At 44.6% G+C, this 22,829-nt stretch overlaps 3 protein-coding genes across 3 annotated transcripts in view; 2 read left to right on the top strand and 1 right to left on the bottom strand.

Annotated features, from left to right (window-relative positions):
* Positions 1-7,710, top strand: part of nxn (nucleoredoxin) — a 66,492-nt gene extending 58,782 nt beyond the window's left edge. The window contains exons 6-8 of the mRNA XM_027136845.2: positions 450-629; positions 1,561-1,685; positions 6,792-7,710. Of these exons, the coding sequence (XP_026992646.1) occupies positions 450-629; positions 1,561-1,685; positions 6,792-6,974 (488 nt within the window). The 3' untranslated portion in view covers positions 6,975-7,710. The remainder of the gene's footprint in view (positions 1-449; positions 630-1,560; positions 1,686-6,791) is intronic.
* A 729-nt stretch (positions 7,711-8,439) lies between these two features.
* Positions 8,440-16,172, bottom strand: mrm3a (mitochondrial rRNA methyltransferase 3a). Its single transcript, XM_027136834.2, has 4 exons — positions 15,756-16,172; positions 11,139-11,383; positions 9,077-9,244; positions 8,440-9,002 (listed from the first exon to the last, which is right to left on the bottom strand). The coding sequence occupies exons 1-4, from the start codon at positions 16,148-16,150 to the stop codon at positions 8,476-8,478; spliced, it is 1,335 nt and encodes a 444-aa protein (XP_026992635.2). The 5' UTR covers positions 16,151-16,172; the 3' UTR covers positions 8,440-8,475.
* A 321-nt stretch (positions 16,173-16,493) lies between these two features.
* Positions 16,494-21,611, top strand: glod4 (glyoxalase domain containing 4). Its single transcript, XM_027136464.2, has 9 exons — positions 16,494-16,655; positions 16,782-16,831; positions 18,542-18,662; positions 18,856-19,000; positions 19,948-20,084; positions 20,556-20,642; positions 20,761-20,874; positions 21,156-21,242; positions 21,346-21,611. The coding sequence occupies exons 1-9, from the start codon at positions 16,563-16,565 to the stop codon at positions 21,409-21,411; spliced, it is 900 nt and encodes a 299-aa protein (XP_026992265.2). The 5' UTR covers positions 16,494-16,562; the 3' UTR covers positions 21,412-21,611.
* Positions 21,612-22,829: the final 1,218 nt, after the last annotated feature.

The following is a 22,829-nucleotide window of genomic DNA, read 5'->3' as shown; positions in this document are numbered from 1 at the left end:
TGTGTGTGTGTGTGTGTGTGTGTGTGTGTGTGTGTGTGTGTGTGTGTGTGTGTGTGAGGGGGAGGAAGAGAAAACGAGAGACTGTGTGTGTGCCTGTGTGAGAGAGAGAGGGTGCGTTTGTGTGTGTGAGGGGGAGAGACAACTGACAGCTAGAATACAGCTGTACTACACATGCGCACACACACACACACACACACACACACACACACACACACACACACACACACACACACACACAAGAAACACTAAATAACCCAACGTCAGCCATGTGGTCATAGTTGTACATGTTACAGGATGTTTTGCTGTTTGTTTTAACACTTTATCTACTGGCTTTATACACATATTTCTACACAAAGATGGAGATGTTTTATGACAAGTGAGTTACTCTCAAGGTGCATGATGCTTCTTTTCATCCACCAGTTGTTATAAATTGTGTGTGTTTCCTGCAGGAATCCCCACACTGATTTTTCTGGACACAGAGGGTCACATGATCACACGGCAGGGCAGGGTGGAGGTGCTCAATGACCCAGAATGCCATCTTTTCCCCTGGCACCCAAGGCCTGTGCTGGAGCTCAGTGAATCCAACGCTGTGCAGCTCCATGAAGGTCCCTGTCTAGTCCTCTTTGTAGGTGAGTGTGTGTGTGTGTGTGTGTGTGTGAGAGAGAGAGAGACAGAGACAGAGACAGAGACACATTACTTTATTCTTTTCTAGAGAAATGCAGACAGAATTGTCCATGTGTACTAATTCCTCTATACTCGGCATCATCTCTATACATTGTATTGTGAATTCTCATTTAACCCTGAAACAAAAGACAGGGTTAAAGAAACGTGTCAGTAGATTATTACGTGACTAAAGGAAAATGTGTAACATCAAAACAAACTTTTGGATTTTTGACGTTGAATATGAAAAGATAATGAAAATCTGAGTAGTTTTAAAAAGTATACAAATTTTCAAATCTTTTCATATGTAATAATAGAATTGTGACAATATTATTAGTACAGTAAATTGTGTGTGTGTGAGAGAGAAAAATACAGAGACACAGAGAGGGGGGGGAGACAGAGAGAGAGACACACACAGAGAGAGAGAGAAAGAGACAGAAAGAAAGAGAGAGAGAGAGAGAGAGAGAGAGAGAGAGAGAGAGAGAGAGAGAGAGAGAGAGACAGAGAGAGAGAGACAGAGAGAGGGTTTAGTTTTTACCCTTCTGAGGCAGAGGTACCAGTGTAAGGTGAGTCCTTGGGTCTTTATGAGATCAGGTCAGAGGGAGGCTTTCTGAAGCCATCTGTTCCTCTCCATTTCTCCTCCAACCTCCTACATTCATTTTTCAGCCTCTGTCCCTTCATCCACTCGTTCCTCCCTCATTCCATTCTTTCCTGCTTCTCAATTACTCTTATGCTGGAAATGATGGTTCATTTCATTTTGGCTCTCCTACAACTTTTCAATCTCTCTCTCTCTCTCTCTCTCTCTCTCTCTCTCTCTCTCTCTCTCTCTCTCTCTCTCTCTCTCCCTCTCCCTCTCCCTCTCTCACACACACGCTCTCTCTGTGGTTCGTTGTGTTTCAGACGCAGAGGAGGAGGGTGAGCTTGAGCCAGCCAAGGAGCTCATCCAGCCAATTGCTGAGAAGATCATGGCCAAGTACAAAGCCAAGGATGAGGAAACCCCGCTGCTCTTTTTTGTAGCTGGAGAGGTGTGTATGTGTGTGTGTATGTGTGTATGTGTGTATGTGTGTGTGTGTGTGTGTGTGTGTGTGTGTGTGAGTGTGTGAGTGTGTGAGTGTGTGAGTGTGTGAGTGTGTGAGTGTGTGTGTGTGTGAGTGTGTGTGAGTGTGTGTGTGTGAGTGTGTGTGTGAGTGTGTGTGTGAGTGTGTGTGAGTGTGTGTGAGTGAGTGTGAGTGAGTGTGAGTGTGTGTGAGTGTGTGTGTGTGGTACGGGTGTGTGTCGTACAGGTGTCACTTTACTTCTGGTTTCACTATGAGAGATCTAAAACTCAGCTTTGGACCCATATGCTATCTCGCCGTCCTTATGCTCTATGTTTCAGTAGTATCAGTGACGGACCTGCAGACACGTTCGTACACTTACTGTAAACTAACACCCGCTGCACACACACACAGACTGGCTGTATATGTACATAAGGACATACACACACTGTAGATCACTGTACACACACCAGGGCTATTTATATGTAGCCAGTAAGCCAGTTGTTAGTACTTGAAAGACAGTGAACATGTGAGTCCGGACGGTGTAACCTGCAGTGACCAGACCAGCTGGGAATATAGGGAACGTCAGGATTAGTGGTGTGTATGTATACATGTTCGTATGTGTGGGTATTCAATTTCATTTTAATGTTATTTGTATAGTGCTTTTAACAATGGACTTCCCTCATTCCCTCAAAGATAGCAATCTAAATATATAGAATAAACTGAATAAAAAGTTTAAAATGAAATTAATCTTAGTGCTTTGACTAAAGCTTTATGACCGAGTAAAAATACTTACGTACATGTGATATTTCAGGGTTGTTGTTGTTTTCTTTTTAAGAAATTTACAGACATTTCTAGAATTGGTTTCACTTTATGAAGGGTTTTGAATATATTCCCGAATCCTCAGACACATTACACACGATTCCACTTGGTTTTAGAAGATTTTTTGTTTGCAAACTTTACCCAGGTTTTGGTGGGGTTTTTTTTTTTGGTTAAAAAAAAAAAAAGCTTTGGTATTGCCACGCGCCCCTGTAGCAGAGGCATACGAAGAATTCAGGAGATTGTTGTCACATGTAGAGAGCAACCAGTACTTGCCAGAAATTGCTGCAATGCTTTGAATGTTGCTGTAGGACTCTTGGCAGCTGCTGACCAGTTTTCTCCTTTATTTCTCATCAATTTAAGGCGGATGTTCTGTTTATAGTAGTGTCACTGTTGTGCCATATGTTTTCCATGTGTTGTTGATTGTCCTCAAATTGTTCCATGGTATATTCCATTCATTGTCTTTTTTTTGTAACCCTTCTATAGGAACAGCTGTACTTTGTGTTTAATGAGTCACTTTATTTGATAGGAGGTAAATATTAATAAGTATTTACCATGAGCTTGAATGTGATTGGGTCGATTCTGAACACCGTGCACAACCTTTGATAATTAGGAACGTGGCACTTTTGTAACCAGGTTAATGTAGATTTTTTTTATTTTTCACTTTTCCCCTCTAAAATGATTCTTATTGATTTCCACTTAAATATATTGCTTGCAATTTTACATACACGTTGGAAACGTTTCTGTGCATGCATTATCTTGGTTTAAGAAAATGATCCTATCTGTGCAGACCGATAATGCTTCAAATTCTGCTGGTATAAAATTATCAGTTAGATTACCGTTGGAGCTCGTGTTGAGAAACAGAATCGGAGCACAACCGGCTCTGGAACTGTACTACAGGAATGAGCGCCGGAAGACATTCCCTCGGTTAGTGTTTTGATGATGGCATTGCAGAACCCTGTCTAATGTGGACTTGTGATGGTCCAACAGATTTCTCTTGGGTTTTTCCTTTAATCAGTCACCCGTCTGTGTGTATACTGTATATATACTGAAACCAGCCTCGATCTGGGTGTCCATGGGTTCATGTACAGGATAGTAAGCAGAGATTTCGTATTTTGTGGCTGCTGTGGTCCAGGAAATAGATGCATAGAACTTTATCTGGTTCAGCACACAGCCACAGATCTCTGTGACAGTCAGCATGGCATTGTGGGTGTTTGTGCATTTCTGAAAAGCAATTTATACATGCGTAGCGGCCTTGCAGAGAGGAGACACACGGCTCGGTGAAGAAAAGCAAGCAGGCTGAGAGATGTAATCTCCTCCTATCAGGGGGCGGGAAGCCCAAGACATATTTCATGCTTCTTCTGCCAAGCCACAGCTTTAGATTGTCTCCTCTGACTTTATCAGTTTGTAGAAGATTTTCTGACTTTGAATTTGTTTGTACTCCAGCGCTACGAGCTCCAGTGTTTTAGTCTCAGCCTCCAAGAGGACAATAGTCTCCACTGGACTGGAAAAGGAAGCGATTATGAGTAATGTCAAGGCTTCGTCCTGCCTGATAACTGTTTCGTCTGCAGGAAGTGTGTAATCATCACCACTGCACGGCCTTAGTGTTTTCCACTGGTCTTTCTGTTGTTATTTTAACAAACATGTCAAAGGATTTGTAAGCGTTCGAAAATGAATTTGTGGGTCAGCAGCGAGGCTGGTCGCTCTTTTGTCTTGCTGTCTAAACAAAAGTGTGCCTGGTCCATCTGTGAGCAAAAAAAGAAAAAGAAAAAAAAGTCATGTCCCTGTGCTCACATTTTTGTCCTTTTTAGGTAGCAAAGCGATAAAGTAGTTTTTTCAGAGTCTCGAGATCTGATCGTGTGGTTTAATGCATTTACTGCTACGTGGACTAGCTCATGGTTTCGTTGGAATGAAGTCAGAGCTTCAGAGTAGATTGAACAAGCTGAGATTTTCTTCTTTTCTTCTTTTCTCTTCTGTTTTTTTTTACATATACATATATAATCAGGCTTTTGTTTTACCGCCACCTAGTGGTTGTTGGAAATATAACGTTTTCGTCATGAAATCTCCACACGTCCAAGAGTGATTAAATGTGTGCGAGAGAGATGGTGTAGAGTTTTCTATGAGTTTTCAAACCTTTCTATTTCTGACAGAGTGAAAATTTGCAGTGAGTTAATAAGCATAAAGATGATTGGTTTGGTGTAATATGTACAAGATATGGGTTTGTGTGTGATGTTCACTACATGGCCAAAGGTTTGTGGACACCTGATCAACACACACTCGTATGTAGTTCTTCCCAAGATTGTTTAGCATACATAACGTCTCCCTTCACTGGACCCTGTTCCAGCATGACAATGTGAGCTCTATGAAGACACGATTTGCCGAGTTTGGACTGGAAGAACCCGAGTGTCCTGCACAGAGCCCTGATCTTCAACCTCACTGAACGTTTGAGATGAACTGGATCACACTGCAGCCCAGATCTCCTCGACCAACATCAGTGTCTGATCTCACTAATGCTCTTATGGCTGGATGATCACAAGTCCCCACAGTCACAATCCAGCATCTAGTGGAAAGCATTCCCAAGAGAGTGGAGCTTATTATAACAGTAAAGGAGAGACTAAATCTGGACTGGGATGTTCAACCAGCGTGTGTGGACGTGGTGGTCAGATGTCCACATCATTTTGGTGTATAGTGTATGGATGTGGGGGGGGCACGGTGGCTTAGTGGTTAGCACGGTCGCCTCACACCTCCAGGGATGGGGTTCGATTCCCGTCTCCACCTTGTGTGTGTGGAGTTTGCATTTTCTCCTCGTGCCCCGGGGGTTTCCTCAGGGTACTCCGGTTTCCTCCCCTGGTCCAAAGACATGCATGGTAGGTTGATTGGCATCTCTGTAAAATTGTCTGTAGTGTGTGTGTGTGAGTGAATGAGAGAGTGTGTGTGCCCTGCGATGGGTTGGCACTCCGTCCAGGGTGTATGCTGCCTTGATGCCCGATGCCACAGGCTCCCCGTGACCCGAGAAGTTCGGATAAGCGGTAGAAGATGAGTGAGAGAGTGTATGGATGTATATTTGGTGTCATTAATAATAAAATAATAGATCTGGAGAAAAAAGGTATAAAACACATGCAAACTCCCCCCTTCTCTCTCTCTCTCACACACACACACACACACACACACACACACACACACACACACACACACACACACACACACACACAGATTGCACCCAGTGTGCTGCATCTCTGTTTGTTTTTTTTTCTTCTGCTCACTAGGCCGTTAGATCCCTCTCGGAGGGGAGTCATGTTTTTTTACCTCCTCCTGTTTTCTCCTGCTGGGGGCAGAGAGAAGAAAGCAAAACCGTCTCCTAGCTGCCATGCAGGATCTAATGAGAGATAACACTGGGCCCTGTGTGACTCCTCACCGCTGAGCCTTTCATGCTTTTAAAGTTCTGGCCACAAAAACCCCTTTGATTGTTGCTTATCAAAGTCCTAAAAAGTTGCTTCAAAGGAAGAGGCATCATTCAGCTTTAGTGATCATCAGAAGATGTTCCAGGTGTCCATGCATTAAAACCGTATAGAAAAACCAACAGAGCTTTGGTATAAAGAGAACAGGTATAGAAAATAAGACGAATAAAAGCCTTAAATTGTAGGGAAAAGCTTTGAATTACAGACGGTGAGATTTATATAAAGCTGGTTTTTAAGAATAGTTTCCTGACTCGTATAATTTAGTGTACCAACTTAACGTGCCGCTTCACAATTTATTATTTTGATGTAAAGGGGATCTTGTGATGTTACTGAGACGTGTTGTGACGTTACCGGGACATGTTGTGACGTTATTGAGACATGTTGTGACATTACCGAGACATGTTGTGACGTTACCGAGACATGTTGTGACGTTATTGAGACATGTCGTGACGTTACCGAGACATGTCGTGACGTTATTGAGACATGTTGTGATGTTACCGACATGTTGTGACGTTACCGAGACATGTTGTGACGTTATTGAGACATGTCGTGACGTTACCGAGACATGTCGTGACGTTATTGAGACATGTTGTGATGTTACCGACATGTTGTGACGTTACCGAGACATGTTGTGACGTTATTGAGACATGTCGTGAAGTTACCGAGGTATGTCGTGACATTATCGAGACATGTCGTGACGTTATTGAGACATGTCGTGACGTTACCGAGGCATGTTGTGACGTTATTGAGACATGTTGTGACGTTATTGAGACATGTTGACGGTCAAGGCGTGACTAATCGTTTCTGTTGTGCCCCACAGGACGACATGAGTGACTCTCTGCGTGATTACACCAACCTGCCCGAGGCGGCGCCACTGCTCACCATCCTGGACATGTCGGCCAGGGCCAAGTACGTCAAAGACGTGGAGGAGATCACGCCGGCCGTGGTGGAGCAGTTTGTCAGTGACTTTCTAGCCGAGAAGCTCAAACCGGAGCCAATATAATGTCGGACAAACGTACATCTCCCATCAGCCCCATGACTTCCACTTCCCTCCCTTTCCTCCTGTGAGACTCTGAGATGCTTCACTTTGTACTGACTCGTTTTTTTTTTTTTTTTTTTTAAAACAGACTCTACCCCCGAACCCCTGAGTATTTCCTTCCCTCCTGTGGTGCCTTGCATATTTACAGCCTGGATGGTAACAAATCATAAAAAGACTTTTCTCTTGTTGCAGTACATGTCAGATCTCAGAATGTAGATGAAACCTTACAGCTGCAGGACACTTGGATATAAAACACTTTTTTTTTAATTAAAAATGACAAAAACATGGCTTTTAGTTCCACTGCTTTCAGGTGTTTTTGCGGAACGCCGGACCTGCGTTTCAGGCTGCACTTTGCTCCTTACGGGTGCTGATTATACACGTTCATGGACAACCTGATATCTCTAAAGAAAACTTTTATCATGGCCGTTTTATGCGGTCGGCTTTTCCTGATCCGGAAATCAAGCTGATTATTTCTCCGATAGTTTCCTGATATTTGAAGTAACAAAGTAATTTTACCCCTTTGTCACATTTAGTAATTTTTCTCTGAAGGTCCAGTTTAATAAACAAAAAATAAATAAAAGGCACATAATAGCATTTAACAAGCTTCTATACTAAACGTAGGCATTTATTAGTGTAAAGCTTCTGTCTTTCCTTCATTGTGTTTCTGCTGAGCCCTGGCCATTAAAACTGACTGTCTCGGTCTTGTGTCTCGTCTCGTCTCGTCTTAAACACAATCTTCGATATCAGGAACAGAATTTTTCCCACCACAGAGATGTAATACATTTATAATGACCAGAAAAGAACTTTCCTCGACACAGAGATTTTGGGATCGGGAATTTTCAGCTTCTCTTTGAGGTTTAGCATCGATTAATGTTTAATTAACTAATGATATAGAGTTAATGTTAAAATGTTATACGCTCTGTGTTTCCTCCTATACCCCATACCTGGTGGTATATTGGTGACGCAAAATTGTGTGTGTTTGTGTGTGTGTGCATGCGTGCGCAGTGACCCCTCTATGCCTCATGCCCAGGGTTTATGGGAGAGTCTCCGGCTCCACTGTGGATAAACCAGGATAAAGCGCTGACTGAAAGTAAAGGAGAGTTTTAAATGGGCTCAATTCACCAGACGCCAAAAATGGCTTATAACTGAGACAGAATCCAAATGAGCCTGCATGTAGGTGTGTGTGTATTGGAGATAGCCTGCATATAGGTGTGTGTGTGTGTGTGTGTGTGTGTGTGTGTGTGTGTGTGTGTGTGTGTGTGTGTGTGTGTGTGTGTAAGGGAGAGAGAGATAGATAATGTGAGCATGCGTGTGTTGTCCAGACTGTATCTGTGTCCTCACTCCTAGGGACCGGGATCAGTACTCAGTGTGACCCTTTTCAGGATTAAGTGCTTACTGATGAAGAATAAATGACAAAAAACAACAGAAATGTCAGAGACAACCTTTAACATTAGAGAAGTGCTGATCAGTGGATAAAAGATTTTCCTCTTCTTGATTTCTGCACAAATTTCATCAACTGCCTTCGCCCTTCAAATAACAGGATGCTAGCCATCATGGCTGAATTCAGACACTCGACTCCTTTAGCCAGAGGAACGACGAGTTTATGTCCGTCCGTTTCCTCGGCCAGCTGGAGAGCCTCTGTGCTCGGTCCATGTGTCTCGCCGCTAATCACTAGAGCGGTGTTTCTTTGTGCCCAGTTCTCATGATACACCTTCTGCTCCACACGTGGAGGAGACGTCTCCTCATCAGATTCATCACAGTCTGACTCTGTGTACCCCTCTGACACAGCATTACTGCAAGTCTCACCCAGCTGTTGAACCTCTGTCTCACGTCTCCTCACGTTCCCACTTCCTTCGTCCGCGACGTGGACAGTCACTGGCTCCGGTAAGTGTTCTAAAACAGTGTCCCAGTCCAAACCAGAGACTATGGGTAAACGGAAATGGGCTCCCATCGCAGCACGCAGAACTTTGGGCTCCCATGGGTCCACACAGCCTGAAAGAGGACGGAACGTTAGCTCGGGACCAAGCTGTAAAAGCGTTTTAGACACTAAACTCACACTGCCTTACCTCGAGTGAGGAGGACGCGATCGCAGCCGGCTGCAGCGGCACAGCGCAGAATGGTGCCCAGGTTTCCCGGCTCTCGCACCTCGTCACAGATCAGGAACAGCGGGACGGACTGGAGACGAAGATCTTTGGGGAACGTAAGCCGGGATTCATCTGGTTTTGAGAATATGGCTAGAAAAGTGGGAGGGAGATTAAAAAAAAAAAAAAACACAATTTAGGAAGAACTGAGTCTCACAAAAGCAATTCGATTAAAAAAAGTCGCACAGCACTGACAACACATTCACATAATTCACGTAACTTGTTTGATCATTCTGCTGCTGCCAACATCTGGAGTCCTTATTGTCCTTACTTACTGTAAATCTAAAATATACTCCATGCATCAAGGAAGCTACTGAAGCTAATGATTGTAGACACCTGACCTCAGTTCAGTTCACCTGCTGGTTATAGTGACTATATGTGGGGAAGTCCTGGCCTAATGGTTGGAGAGTTTGACTCCTAACCCTAAGGTTGTGGGTTCGAGTCTCGGGCCGGCAATACCACGACTGAGGTGCCCTTGAGCAAGGCACCGACCCAATCACCCCCCCACTGCTCCCCGGGCGCCGCAGCATAAATGGCTGCCCACTGCTCCGGGTGTGTGTACACGGTGTGTGTGTGTGTGTGTTCACTGCTGTGTGTGCGCACTTTGGATGGGTTAAATGCAGAGAACAAATTCTGAGTATGGGTCACCGTACATAGCCGTATGTCACGTCTCGTCATTCCACAACTCCTTCCTAAGCTATAACATTTTTCATCAGGAGCGACAGACAACAGAAAACATGATCCCTCCACCCCCCGATGCCAGAGACGTAAAAACAGACCTGCTTTTTTTATGCAGCTTACAGACCAATGATGCACCGTGTAGATTACAGAATATCAATATTACGCTTTAACTAGTGAGCACGTGCACGTAACAGGAAGTCATTGAGATTCAGACAAAGTGTGTGTTGGGATACTGACTAATAAATGTATATATACTGTATATTTTAAAGCGTTCACTTTCTGTGGTTTATGGGATACAAAGTTTTATTACAACTATTTAACGTAGGCAAATAAATATCAAAACAAATCTAATGAAAACTTTAAAGAAATGATATTCCCGGTGACCTACGTTTAATGTCTCTTATACACCTGAGCAAATGAGGGTTAAGGGCCTTGCTCAGGGGCCCAGCAGTGGCAGCTTACGTTATGGTTATGTGGAGCAGGTCGTGACCTAATGGTTAGAGAGTCTGACTCGTAATCCTGAGGTTGTGGGTTCGAGTCTCGTACCGGCCACGACTGAGGTGCCCTTGAGCAAGGCACAGAACCCCACTGCTCCCCGGGCGCCGCAGCATAAATGGCTGCCCACTGCTCCGGGTGTGTGCGCACTTTGGACGGGTTAAATGCAGAGAACGTATCCTGAGTATGGGTCACCGTACATAGCCGTATGTCACTGTCACTCACTCACATGAAGTATCTGCCCTGCGTATGCATCGGAGCCGTTTCCATAGCAACAACAGTTAATTACACAATTAATCCCCTGATTTCAATTTACTGTCCGAGCTGCTTGCGACAAAGTGAATCAACACCTTCCAATAAATCAATTCTATTTTATTTCGACACCGAAGTAAAGCGGCTTTACAGAAATATAGAAATCCGTGAAAGGTATTTATCATGCACTTTTGAGCAAGCCAGAGCTGGAGGTGACCGAAAACTCCATGAGGCACCGTAAGGTAGAAACATTTACAGGAACCAAAAAGTGTGATTAAATAATGAAATCATGTTCCTTCTGTAACCGAGTACTATATGGGGATAAGCTACATGTCATCAGCCATCCTCAGGGCTTCTGACTGATTCTGTCTCGAGAAATTTCATATTTAGGCTGTGAATGAAGCATCCAATCAGACACGAGAATTCAACAGCACTGTGTATAAAATAAGTTAACTCATATCCACATGGCCTGAGCAAACCAAATAACTTTAAACCACAGGGTTGAAGCCACAACCAGATACTAAGAACTCTACAAGTCCAACATCATGTGGCTACTCACCGATAATCCCCTGTGGAGCGACCAGATCAGACCAGACTCTGAGCTCCTCAAATTTGACTTTGACCAAAGATGCCTGGCCCAGTTTGTCCAGTGGAAGCTCTCTGAGGCGCTCTACTCTGCTGAAGAACAACATCTGAGGAGACGCTCCAGCAGCCATGGCGTCGCAGATCAGACGCTTGCCCTCCAGCAGCACTTTGCCCTCCTGCTCTCGAAATGCCCTGGAGCGGGCGATGCTCACCATCTTCCTAAAAAACAGAAGACCGTTTCACAGCCGGAATAACAGCTACTGAGATTTACGTGTTCTCCGGTTCTTCCTCAACAGTCCGGCCTGTCACTCCTTTCTGAAGAAGGCAAGAATATTTAATCAAATGGATGAGATGAGAAGAGGAGAGGAAATGAAATGCTGGTCAAGACAATGTATACTAGCTAAGATATCTGAACATATACATTTGTGTAATGTCCATTGTTAAAGGCTTTATGAAAGATATCGTACTAGATTCAAGACTTACAATGCTACGGGCAAACTGCTTAAATGTTAGAATATAATGTTTAGCTGTTTTCCTCCTATAAGGAGAGAAAAGCCATTTCACACAAGCTACTTTATCACATGTATATGACTAGAATCATCTAACATACTAGTAATGTGGCTTTTTACTCAACGTTGTCCTCACCGAAATAATTGTAGCAATTCACGGCGTTGTAGACACAGCATTGTGGATGACCCCACACACCCCTCACACACACACACACACACCCCACACACCCCTCACTCTCACACACACACGCTTCACTCTCACACACACGCCTCACTCTCACACACACCCCTCACTCTCACTCACACACACCTCTCACTCCACACTCAACACAACAAACGCCATCACTCTCACCCAGCACCCCTCCTACTCCTCTCACTCACACACACCTCCCTCTCCCTCCCCACACCCCAGTCCCTCACCCACACCCCTCACTCACACCCACACCTCCCTCACACACACCCCTCACTCACACCACGAGCCTCCCTCACTCCCACCCACCGGCAACCACCTCACACACGCGCTCCCTTCACCTCACCCCACGCCCCCGCCGACCCCCCCCTCCTCACTCACCCCACACACACCCACAACCCCCCATCCCCTTACACACACCACAACAGCACCCACCCCCCTCACCCCCCCCACACACACCCCCCTCCACACACATGGGCACCGCCCACCCCACCATCCCCCTCACTCACACCCCCCCACTACATCCACCCCGCTCACCTTCCCTCCCCACCCCCACCCCACCCCTCCCTCCCCCCCTCACCCACACCCTACCCCTCACTCCCCACCAACCCAGAACACCCCCCCCCTGCCTCCCCACCCCGAACCACCCCCCCTCCCTCCCCACACCCACACCCCCCTCCCTCACCCACCCCCCGACCCCCCACCCCTCACCCACCCCCCACACTCCCACACACCCCCCGCACACCCACCACACCACCCCCACACCCCCCTCCCCACACACCCGCTCACACCCCCCCTCCCCCCCACATCCCCCCACCCACCCCCACCCCTCACTCACCACACCACACACCCCACCACCCCTCACTCACACCCCACCCACCCCCACCCCCTCCCTCCACCCACCCCCCCACCCACCACCCCTCACTCACACCCGCACACCCCACCACCCCCTCCCCACACCCCACCACACCCCCCCCTCACCCACACACACACCCACACCCCTCACTCCCCCACCACACCACCCCCCCACTCCCACCACACCCACACCCCACCCCTCACCACACACACCACCCCCACCCCCACCACACCCACACCACCCCCACCCTCACTCCACACCCCCACCCCCCCTCACACACACCACTCACCACACACCACCACCCACACCCCTCACTCACCACACACTCACCCCACCCACCCCCCCCCACCCACACACCCACCCCCCCCTCACCACACCCACCCCTCACTCACACACACCACCCCACCCCTCACCCCCCCACCACCCCGCCCCTCACCCACCACACCCCCTCACACACCCCCCTCCCCTCACCACACCACCCCCACCCACCCACTCCCCACACACCACCCCACCCCTCACCACCACACACCACACACCCCTCACTCACACCACCCACACCCCCTCACTCACACACACCACACCACACACCCACCCCCTCCCACCACACACCACACACCCCCTCCCTCACACACACCACACACCCCCCTCACTCACACCACACACCCCCACCCCCACCCCCCCACCACACCACCCCCACACCCCCCACCACCCCGCACGCACCCCACACCCCACACCCCATCTCACTCACACACACACCCCCACACCCCATCTCACTCACACACACACCCCCACACCCCATCTCACTCACACACACACCCCACACCCCCATCTCACCACACACCCACCCCCCCTCACCCACACCCACCCCGCACTCACACACACCACCCCCCTCACACCACACCCCCACTCACCCCACCACCCCCTCACCCACACACACCCCGCACCACACCCCACCCCTCACTCACACCCACACCCCCCCTCACTCACACACACACCACCCCCCCTCACTCACACACCACACCACCCCACCTCACCACACCACCACACCCCTCCACTCACACACACACACCCCACTCCCACACACACCTCACTCACACCACCCACCCACCCCTCACTCACACACGCACACACCACCCCTCACTCACCACACACCCCTCACTCACACACACACACACCCACTCCCTCACACACCCCCACCACACCCCCGCACCCACCCCTCACCTCACCCCCCACCCCACACCCCTCCCTCCCACACCACACACCACACCCCCTCACTCCCCCACACCACACCCCCCACGCCCCCACCCCCACACACCCCTCACTCCACACACACACCACCACACCCCTCACTCACCCACACACACCCCGCCTCACACACCCACCACCCCTCACTCACACACCCACACACCCCTCACTCCCACCCACCCCACACCCCTCCCTCCACACCACACCACACCCCCTCACTCACACACACCACACCCCCACTGCACACACACCACACCCCTCACTCACACACACACACCCCTCACTCACACACACACACCCCTCACTCACACACACACACACCCCTCACTCACACACACACACACCCCTCACTCACACACACACACCCCTCACTCACACACACACACCCCTCACTCAACACAGCACAACTCCCTCACTCCACACACCACCCCTCACTCAACACACGCACACCCCTAACTCACACACACAGACGCGCCACCTCACTCACCCACACAACCTACCCCTCACTCACCTCACACACACCCCTCACTCACACACACACACACCCCTCACTCACACACACACACACCCCTCACTCACACACACACACACAACCACGGGCCCCTCTCTTCCACGACAACGCACGACCCCGTCACTCACATCACATACTCCCTCACGTCACAAGGTCACCCTCACTCACACCCCTCACCACAGGTAAACCCCCAAAACCCCCTCACTCACACACATCACAAAGGGCCCCTCACTCGACACACACCTCACTCACACACACACTCACACACACACACACCCCTCACTCACACACACACACCCCTCACTCACACACACACACCCCTCACTCACACACACACACCCCTCACTCACACACACACACACACACCCCCCTCACTCACACACAAACACACACCCCTCACCCTCCTGCCATGTTGGAAAAGGTATCGAAACATCTGGGTTCTCAACACCCAGAACTGAACTGTTACAGAAACAAACACACATACATACATTCATTCAATTGCTGTTTTGCACACGACATTTCAATGGACACTGGTTGGTGCTATTTTGTGTGTCTGTCCTATAGTGTTTGTCTCACACTGTGTGCACACGATGCTCTTTATGTGGCTAGAACAACTTTATGCATTTATTTTACAACTTTTAATGACTAAGTCCTCAGTTCTGTGTTCTATGTAGCACTTGAACTGAACATGTTTTCAGGACACTAATCAGTATTAAATCACAAATTTTAATATTAGTCAAAGATAACAAGTAAACACAACATGCAGTTTTTAAATGAAGGTTTTTATTATTAAGGGAAAACAGAATCCAAACCTACACGGCCCTGTGTGAAAAAGTGTAAAAACCCTTAGCAGCAAGAACTTGCGATAACTTGTGATGAGTCTGTTACAGCGTTGTGGAGGTTTTGGTCCACTCATCTTTGCAGAATTGTTGTAATTCAGCCACACTGGAGGGTTTTCGAGCATAAACCGCCTTTTTAAGGTTACGCCACATCATCTCAATAGGACTCAGGTGTAAGAGAGAGAGAGAGAGAGAGAGAGAGAGAGAGAGAGAATGTGTGTGTGTGTGTGAGAGTGTGTGTGTGTGTGTGAGAGAGAGAGTGTGTGAGAGAGAGAAAATAGAGAGTAAGAGAGAGAGTGTGTGTGAGAGAGAGAGAAATAAAGAGAGAGAAATAGAGAGAGAGCGCGAAATAGAGAGAAACAGAGAGAGAGAAATAAAAGAGAGAGAGAAATAGAGAGAGTAGATAGAGGAAGAGTGCAGGGATGAATGAGAGACACTCACGCAAGTCTCTTGTCTCCAGGAAGAGCTTTATCGAACCGCAGGCCGTCCAGCTGCTCCCTCACACTTTGGTTCCTCACTACCACCCTGGGAGGATTTCCACTAGACTTCCCCACTCCTGAGTCAGTGGCTTTTCCTTTAAGCCTTTGTGCATCTGTTTTGTCAGGACGCTTCTTCTGAGCCTTGGGGTCATGTTCACGCTGCTTGTTTTGCTCTGGTGGTTTAATAAGAGTCTCGTGTTTATCCCCGGGATAAAGGACCGCTACAGGTCTCCGCCTAAGACCTCGTATAAATCTTCTCGAGTTTACAAGGACGACGTTACAGCCCCTCAATAGCGACGACCTCCGTTCAGTAACGACCATGAGCTCGCGACTCACGCTGCTGATGCGCGCCGCCATCTTTGTTGTTTTGGGATGACGTCACAGCTTTCAGGGGCGTTATAAAGCCGCATATAAAAGTGTCTCCCAAATTATAATTTTAATTTTTGTTATTTGTTATTTTTCACTTTTTTAAATAACACTTTGCTTTAATAAAAAATGCATTACATTAATAAACACTTTTATTAATGCGTTTATCGTATTAATAAAACAATTGTTTTTATTGCCACAGGTTTTACACAACGTTTTATAAATTATTAGTTTAAATCTGAACGCGTTGTTATGTTAAATAATAAAATCTAGGTATTTGTGCTACTTTTAGTATGAACACTAAGTCGATCGTTATTATTGTTTAATAATTAATCGATTGTCGGGAACACCGATGTGAGATCAGGCTGATTAATCGAGCCCAGATCAAAGCAGTGCAGTTTCAATGATGGCGTTCAGACGAGTTCTGCATTTTGTGTTTAAAGTAGGAGACAGAAGCAAGACAGCTGTGTTTTACAGGGATGTTCTTGGTATGAAGGTAAATCTGCTTCTGTAATGTACATGCAATACTGGACTGTGCAATAATCTGCCCTTTACTGGATGTTTACTAAAGAATAAATCATGTAAAATTGTTTATTTCTTATGTCTCAATTCTGTTGTGTAGATTTTACGCCATGAGGAGTTTGAAGAAGGCTGTAAGGCATCGTGTAATGGGTGAGAAACTGGCTGTTCTCCCACTTTACTGGGTTGACAGGTCCATATTAAAAGCAAATGATAAGGAAAGAAGGAAGGAAGGAACCTCTGAACCTTATTACACATTATTAACCCTTGCTTGACTGGACATTATGAACAGAGTTAAAATAAAAAACACTTTAGTTGTCTAAACATATACTGCAGCAGGAAATCAGGACGTGGAAGCCCAGTGTTTAAGGTGTTGGATTACTGATCAGAAGGTCGTGAGTTCGAATCCCAGGTCCACCAAGCTGCCACTGCTGGGCCCCTCATTTGATCAAGTGTATAAGAGACATTAAATGTAGGTCACCGTGAATAAGGGAGTCTCCCAAATGCCATAAGTCGCTGCAACAGGAAAAATACAAACACACAGTAAATTTGACATTTCGTTTCCAGCTTCAGGGTCACCAAATGATAAGATAAGCAAAGAAATGCATGCATATATATATATATATATATATATATATATATATATATATATATATATATATATATATATACACATACATACATATATAAAGACATAGTATACAGTATATACAAAACACAATGTATAAATACAAAGAAGAAAATAGAGACCACGAGTAAGTAGTTACAGACATATTGCACACGGGTAATATTTTTTTTAATTTTTTGTTATTGCACATGTTGTTTAAAAATATTTTGTTATTGTTTATTATTGCGGTTAAACAGTAATCCAGTGTGTAATTATGGTGACTGGTTCACTGGGAGCAGCTTTGGTTGTAAAGTCTAATAGCAGCAGGGAGAACAGAGCGTCTGTATCGCTCCCTCAGACACTTAGGATGTAACAGTCTGTCACTGAAGGAGCTGCTCAGGGATGAAACCGTTTCATACATGGGGGTGAGAGTCATTCTCCAGCAATGATGATAGTTTTGCTACCATCCTCCTTTCTCCCACCTCCTGTACAGTGTCCAGAGGAATCCCCAGGAGTGAGCTGGCCTTCCTGATCAGCTTGTCCAGTCTCGTCCTTTCTGCAGTAGAATAGAATACCATAGAATATGGCTGAGGCCACCACAGAGGCCTCAGCCATAATCCCACTAAAATCAGTTTGAATTATTTCTTAAAGTATTTATTAGATCTGTTTGATATTAATTTGCATACTTTAAGTAGTTACCTATTTAATAAAACTGTCTTTGTATCCCATAAACCACAGAAAGTGAACGCTTTAAAAATATATATATATATATAATATACATTTATTAGTCAGTATCCCAACACACACTTTGTCTGAATCTCAATGACTTCCTGTTACGTGCACATGCTCACTAGTTAAAGCGTAATATTGATATTCTGTAATCTACACGGTGCATCATTGGTCTGTAAGCTGCATAAAAAAGCAGGTCTGTTTTTACGTCTCTGGCATCGGGGGGTGGAGGGATCATGTTTTCTGTTGTCTGTCGCTCCTGATGAAAAATGTTATAGCTTAGGAAGGATTTGTGGAATGTTTGTAGGATTTATTTAGTCACTATAACCAGCGGGTGAACTGAACTGAGTTTGAGACGTCACACTGAGGTCAGGTGTCTGAAATCCTAAAAAATAAAATAGAATTAGAATAGAAAAATACAAATGCTCAGTTGTATAAATTGAAATAAAAATGGAAGTCAATCTGGAAAAGGGTGTCGTAAATGTGAATGCAGTGATGCAAATGTTGTTGTTTTTTTTCAATTCCAGACCTTATGATGGAAAGTGGAGTAAAACCATGGTGGGCTTTGGTCCAGAGGATGATCACTTTGTAGCAGAGTTGACATACAATTATGGAGTGGGACAATACAAACTTGGCAATGACTTTTTGGTACGTTTATAATTTCTCTTCCTCTGTATGTAAGAATAATCGTTAATGACGCAGCGTTATTCTTCTTATCAGTTTTTGTTATGAATATATAGTAAGTACATATTCGAAACACAACAAAGTAGCAGGGTAGTCTGTATAGAGTTCCATTTAGCTTAAGATATCTATCCATATAATATCCGTTATGTCTGCACAGGGTTTCACCATACAGTCGAGTCAAGCTGTCTGTAATGCCAAGAAGATAGGCTGGCCTCTTACTGAGGTCGGAGAAGCGCTGTACTTGACAGAAGCACCTGGTGGATATCCGTTCTACCTGATAGACAAAGATCAGCCAGACTGTGGTATGTGCGCTGAGATCTTAGATCACTAACAGGAAATGAATATGTAAAAGTATTCTCTGTTTCAAGTCAAGTCAAGAAGTTTTTATTGTCGTTTCAAGCATATATAGCTGTTGCAGTACACAGTGAAATGAGACAACGTTTCTTAAGGACCAGGGTGCTACATAAAACAAAGACAGGGCTAAGGACTTAGTAAGTTAGTCCTAGATACATAAAGTGCAACTGTGCAAACTGCAAACAGTGCAGGACAAGACAGACAAGACAGTGCGGGACAAAAGACAGTGCAGATGAAAAGTTACGAGACAGTACAAAAAAGACAATACACAAAAGACATTAAACAGAAACCGCGCCGACTGACCAGTGTAAATACTGTATGCTCGGACAATATTGCATGCAGTAATACTGTATTGAACACAGTTTCTTAGAAGCCGGTCCCTGAGATACTGTGTAGGATTGTGCAAAAACAGCAAAAGACTGAGATATTGTACAGTATGTGCAAAACGACTGACATGTTGTACAGTATGTGCAAAACGAATGAGATATTGTGTAGTATGTGCAAAAAGACTGAGATATTGTGTAGTATGTGCAAAAAGACTGAGATATTGTACAGTATGTGCAAAACAACGGAAATGTTAGACAGTGTGTGCAAAGAGCAAAAAAGTAAAAAAGTGTGCAAAACAGCATTTAAACAGTTTGATGAATGTAAGCAGCATGTTAACAAGTAGATGGATGTATATTAGAAGTGTGTGTATTTGGTGTAGGTCTGTGCAGTCCATACAGTTGATGTCAATATAGGAGTAGAATTATTTTAAAGATGCTGCAGACATCCGGTGCAAGTGCATTTCAGTGTTTTCTAAGAATTTGATTTAACCAAGATTCATTTTGTCCATTTAACTGATTTTTTTGCTTTTGGCAACTTCTCTAATTTCTCTAACATTTCTCTTAAAAAGACCCGGTTCAGAAAATCACCCTGGCCGTCTCTGACCTGCAGCGTTCTGTACGTTACTGGTCCTCGCTGCTGGGGATGAAAGTGATGGAAAAAAGTGAGGAGAAGAAAAGTGTACTGATGGGATTCTCAGAAAGTCAGGTTGGATAAGAAGGGCCACTTTCTCTGTGCGATTATCTCATTTATAAAATAACAAAGAGACATGAGACACAAGTATGACCTTTAATGTCTAAGTGTCATGTGATCAGGGTTTCTGGTTAAATATAAACAAGATGTATAAACATTCCAGGTCATGATCTGGTACATAAGTATTTGGCATTACATAGCACTTTTTTTCCCTTTCTGCACAACGATAAGGGATCTGAAATGATGCAGTCAGTATGTGATTGAATTGACTTTCAGCTGTAATTCCTTCACAAAAACATGGCATTAACAGTTTAGGAATTAGTCCCTCTAGTTTCATAGACTCAAGAGTAATTGGGCAATTGACTGATAAGCAGATTCATGTCTATGTGTGACCAGTTTTAACGTTATTTCACATACAGGTATTTCTGAACGGCACCAAAGTGTTGCTTCAATAATGCCTGATTTTATGCTTGTATTGGTTTCCAGTGCAAACTGGAGCTACAGGATATCCGAGCTCCTGTGGATCATGGAACCGCTTTTGGCAGGATTGCGTTTTCTTGCCCACGAGAGCAGGTGATGTATTAGAGTAAACTACTAAACAAAACTAATGTGCCACCTAACTCAAGAGTAAAACATTGCTCGTTAGTGTTATTCTGTCATTCTAAGCCATCTATCTGTTACATTTCTCCAGTTACCTGAAATCGAAGCTGTGATGAAAAAGGAAAAGCAGAAGATCCTCACGCCTCTCGTCAGCCTGGACACTCCGGGGAAGGCGACTGTAGAAGTGGTCATTCTGGCTGATCCTGTGAGTCTTTGTGGACGGATTAGGCGTCCAATTTCATGGAGAGGATACACAAAATATTACAGTTTGTCCGCAGACCAAGCAGCGAAATTAGAGAAGTACTGTAGTCTCAAAGATCCCTTTAGTGTTAGCGTGTAAGGTAAAGTGTAATGCAGTACATAGCAAATAAAAAATCTTCTGACTCTATATAAGATAAATGAACATAGCAGACTGAAAAGTCTATATATGATCAATATGAAACGTATCACATGTTTAAGTGTGCACACGGCTTACATTTCACGTAGGACGGACATGAGATCTGCTTTGTGGGAGATGAAGCTTTCCGCCAGCTGTCTGCCTACGACCCCATTGGAAATGAATTGCTCGATCAGGTACTAGGTCCTTTTATTAAATATTTAGCTACAGAGAGGATCCATGGGTTATTTGTGGTTAATGTCTGCACTTTTTAATCACATGCTTTGTTTGTTTTCTCAGGCCATGGCTGCTGATAAGAGCGACGAATGGTTTGCAAAACACAAAAAGCAGAAAGCGTCAGCATGAGTCTTTTTATGTGCTTTGTTGATCAGGAGTTACATGGATCACATAGAGATTTATGTTTGATTTGTATTTGTTTATAAAATGATTCTGGAAAGATTAAAATGTAAAATGCTAAAATATCAAAGCTCTGAGTTTTGCTAGTTTAGCAAAGCATTAAGAATAACGCTTGTTCCTTTAATAAACTTTGGACCTTGATTTAAAAATTCTAAAGAGTACTTATTGTGAGAGTAAGCTGAAGTGTTAATATACACTCAGTAGCTACTTGATTAGGTACAACACTCACAGGCCTCTTAGAAGGTAAGCCAATTATACAGGCAAATTTGCATACATTTACATGTGGTTTGTGTAGTGGATCTTTCTCAGCACAGCAGTTACTTTGACATGGGTGCGTGCGAGTGTGCGTGCGAGCATGCGTGTGCATTTTATATGTGTATTAGTCATCCTCACGTCCTTAATAGTGAGCTGTTCTCCACACAGCAGTGACATTCGAGTAAAAAAACAGTTTGCACAATCAAATTTGAAAAGGTAATAATAATAATAATAATAATAGTCATCTTACAGCTGATGTCCACTTCTCAGATCTGATTGTTCAGAAGGTGGGATTATTTTTCTCTATCAGTGACCACAGTAGCAGTGAGATCACAGGTTTGTTTATACATTAACGCCTGCCCTCTAATATATTAGTATTTCAATAGTAACAGCTCATTCACAGAGACTTGGAGTATGGAGGACATGACCTCATAATATATCTCTAATATTAAACCTATGTATTAAAGCATATACACAAAACTCTTCATATGGTGAAGTTTTTAGTTTTGAAGATGTTTATGTAAGCATTATGGAAGGAGTCTCCAGTGTCAGTAACCGTGTTCAGTCTACAGTACAAAGGGGAATAAAAAAAAGAAAGGCAGGTGAAATTACTCTAAGTAAGCATAGGAACTGGTTCCTTTAAATGGTTTATGTTATGCATGTTATTGATGTACCATTCATTAAGTAAATAAAAAGAATTGTAATTGTTGAAAAATGTCTGTGGTATAAGAGCAATAAAACACTTTGGGACTATTTTTGTTACTGTCTTAATTTTTTTCTTAAATATTTGTAAACAGTCTTAAAGTAATTCCACTTAATGCTGAGCCTCATCACATTGTTTTTCAAGAAAAGTATGCGTACACATTATACAATATACGGCTATTATACAAAAACTGGCAATTTATGTTGCTTGCAATAGGAACAGTTGTGCAATTAACACTAAATTACATTATGGCTTAAATGTTATTGTCCATTTTATTTTTTCTACACTAAGATATACGAACACTACATGGCAAAAAGTTTTCGCACACATTTCTAACATCCTCCCATTTCATATTTATTCTTCCTTTGCTGTTATTATACACTTTCTCATATGGGACATATTTAGAATA

The sequence above is a fragment of the Tachysurus fulvidraco genome, chromosome 11 (genome assembly GCF_022655615.1).
Source record: "Tachysurus fulvidraco isolate hzauxx_2018 chromosome 11, HZAU_PFXX_2.0, whole genome shotgun sequence".
Lineage (NCBI taxonomy): Eukaryota > Metazoa > Chordata > Actinopteri > Siluriformes > Bagridae > Tachysurus > Tachysurus fulvidraco.
This window is presented reverse-complemented; position numbering and strand designations above follow the sequence as displayed.

Bases quoted from the DNA above. Each gene is read 5' to 3' on its own strand.
- mrm3a (XM_027136834.2), bottom strand. From the start codon at position 16,150: ATGGCGGCGCGCATCAGCAGCGTGAGTCGCGAGCTCATGGTCGTTACT. The intron at 11,384-15,755 runs GTGAGTGTCTCT...TCTGTTTTTTAG, and splicing joins CCTGGAGACAAGAGACTTGC to GAAGATGGTGAGCATCGCCC. The intron at 9,245-11,138 runs GTGAGTAGCCAC...CCACTTTTCTAG, and splicing joins CGCTCCACAGGGGATTATCG to CCATATTCTCAAAACCAGAT.
- glod4 (XM_027136464.2), top strand. From the start codon at position 16,563: ATGATGGCGTTCAGACGAGTTCTGCATTTTGTGTTTAAAGTAGGAGAC. The intron at 16,832-18,541 runs GTGAGAAACTGG...TTTCAATTCCAG, and splicing joins TGTAAGGCATCGTGTAATGG to ACCTTATGATGGAAAGTGGA. The intron at 18,663-18,855 runs GTACGTTTATAA...ATGTCTGCACAG, and splicing joins AACTTGGCAATGACTTTTTG to GGTTTCACCATACAGTCGAG.